Source organism: Buceros rhinoceros, unplaced genomic scaffold (assembly GCF_000710305.1).
Source record: "Buceros rhinoceros silvestris isolate BGI_N320 unplaced genomic scaffold, ASM71030v1 scaffold13842, whole genome shotgun sequence".
In the NCBI taxonomy this organism is placed as follows: Eukaryota; Metazoa; Chordata; class Aves; order Bucerotiformes; family Bucerotidae; genus Buceros; species Buceros rhinoceros.
In genome coordinates this window covers 6,937-7,967 of record NW_010400755.1, presented here as the reverse complement: position 1 = coordinate 7,967, position 1,031 = coordinate 6,937, and the positions used below count along the sequence as shown (strand labels likewise).

The following is a 1,031-nucleotide window of genomic DNA, read 5'->3' as shown; positions in this document are numbered from 1 at the left end:
GGATCCTGATGCTGGGTCTGGACGCGGCTGGTAAAACCACCATCCTGTACAAACTGAAGCTGGGCCAGTCCGTCACCACCATCCCCACTGTGGGCTTCAACGTGGAGACGGTTACTTACAAAAACGTCAAGTTCAACGTGTGGGATGTCGGGGGCCAGGACAAGATCCGTCCCCTCTGGAGGCACTACTACACGGGCACGCAAGGGTTGATCTTTGTGGTGGACTGCGCCGATCGCGACCGCATCGACGAGGCCCGCCAGGAGCTCCACCGCATTATCAACGACAGGGAGATGCGGGACGCCATCATCCTCATCTTCGCCAACAAGCAGGACCTGCCCGATGCCATGAAACCCCACGAAATCCAGGAGAAACTGGGCCTGACCCGAATCAGGGATAGGAATTGGTACGTGCAGCCCTCCTGTGCCACTACAGGGGATGGACTCTATGAAGGGCTGACATGGTTAACATCCAATTATAAATCCTAATGAGAGAATAACTATTTAGTCTACAAAGAATTAAAGAAAAAAAAAAAATAACCCACATGGCTTTCCGGAAGAATGATTCTCTACTGAAAAGTGAAACAAAAGCATCCATAGGATTACGATCACCTCTCTCCTTCGCACCCTCGACTGGATTCCTGTTTTAACTCCTTTTGCTTGGCGTTAGGATGCTCTAATCTCCGAATGTGACACAAACACAAGCACTAGATGCTCTGGCAGAACTTCCAGCAAACGGGGGAAAGACACAGTGTAGACTTGCTAAGTAACTTTTCTTTCTGGTTTTTTTTTTCCCCTTCCTTCTCAGTAGCCCTTCAGATGGTTTGATGATTTTGGGGGATGGTTGGGGGCGGGGTCCCATTTTCAGTGTATGCTTTCTGGTTCTACTTTTTTTTTGATTATATATTTTTTTCTTTTATCACTTGCTGTAGATTGCTACTTTTTTGCATTCATGCAGAATATGTTGATAGGTCTCCTTCATCTAGTAAACTGAAAATTATTGCTTAAAATCAAACCGCCGTCTGTCTTTTTATA

The 1,031-nt window shown here is 46.8% G+C and overlaps 1 protein-coding gene across 1 annotated transcript; it reads left to right on the top strand.

Annotated features, from left to right (window-relative positions):
• Nucleotides 1-6: 6 nt before the first annotated feature.
• On the top strand, nucleotides 7-542 carry ARF6 (ADP-ribosylation factor 6). The gene has a single exon (XM_010132019.1). It carries the CDS (start codon nucleotides 9-11, stop codon nucleotides 483-485), a length of 477 nt encoding a protein of 158 aa, XP_010130321.1. The 5' UTR covers nucleotides 7-8; the 3' UTR covers nucleotides 486-542.
• Nucleotides 543-1,031: the final 489 nt, after the last annotated feature.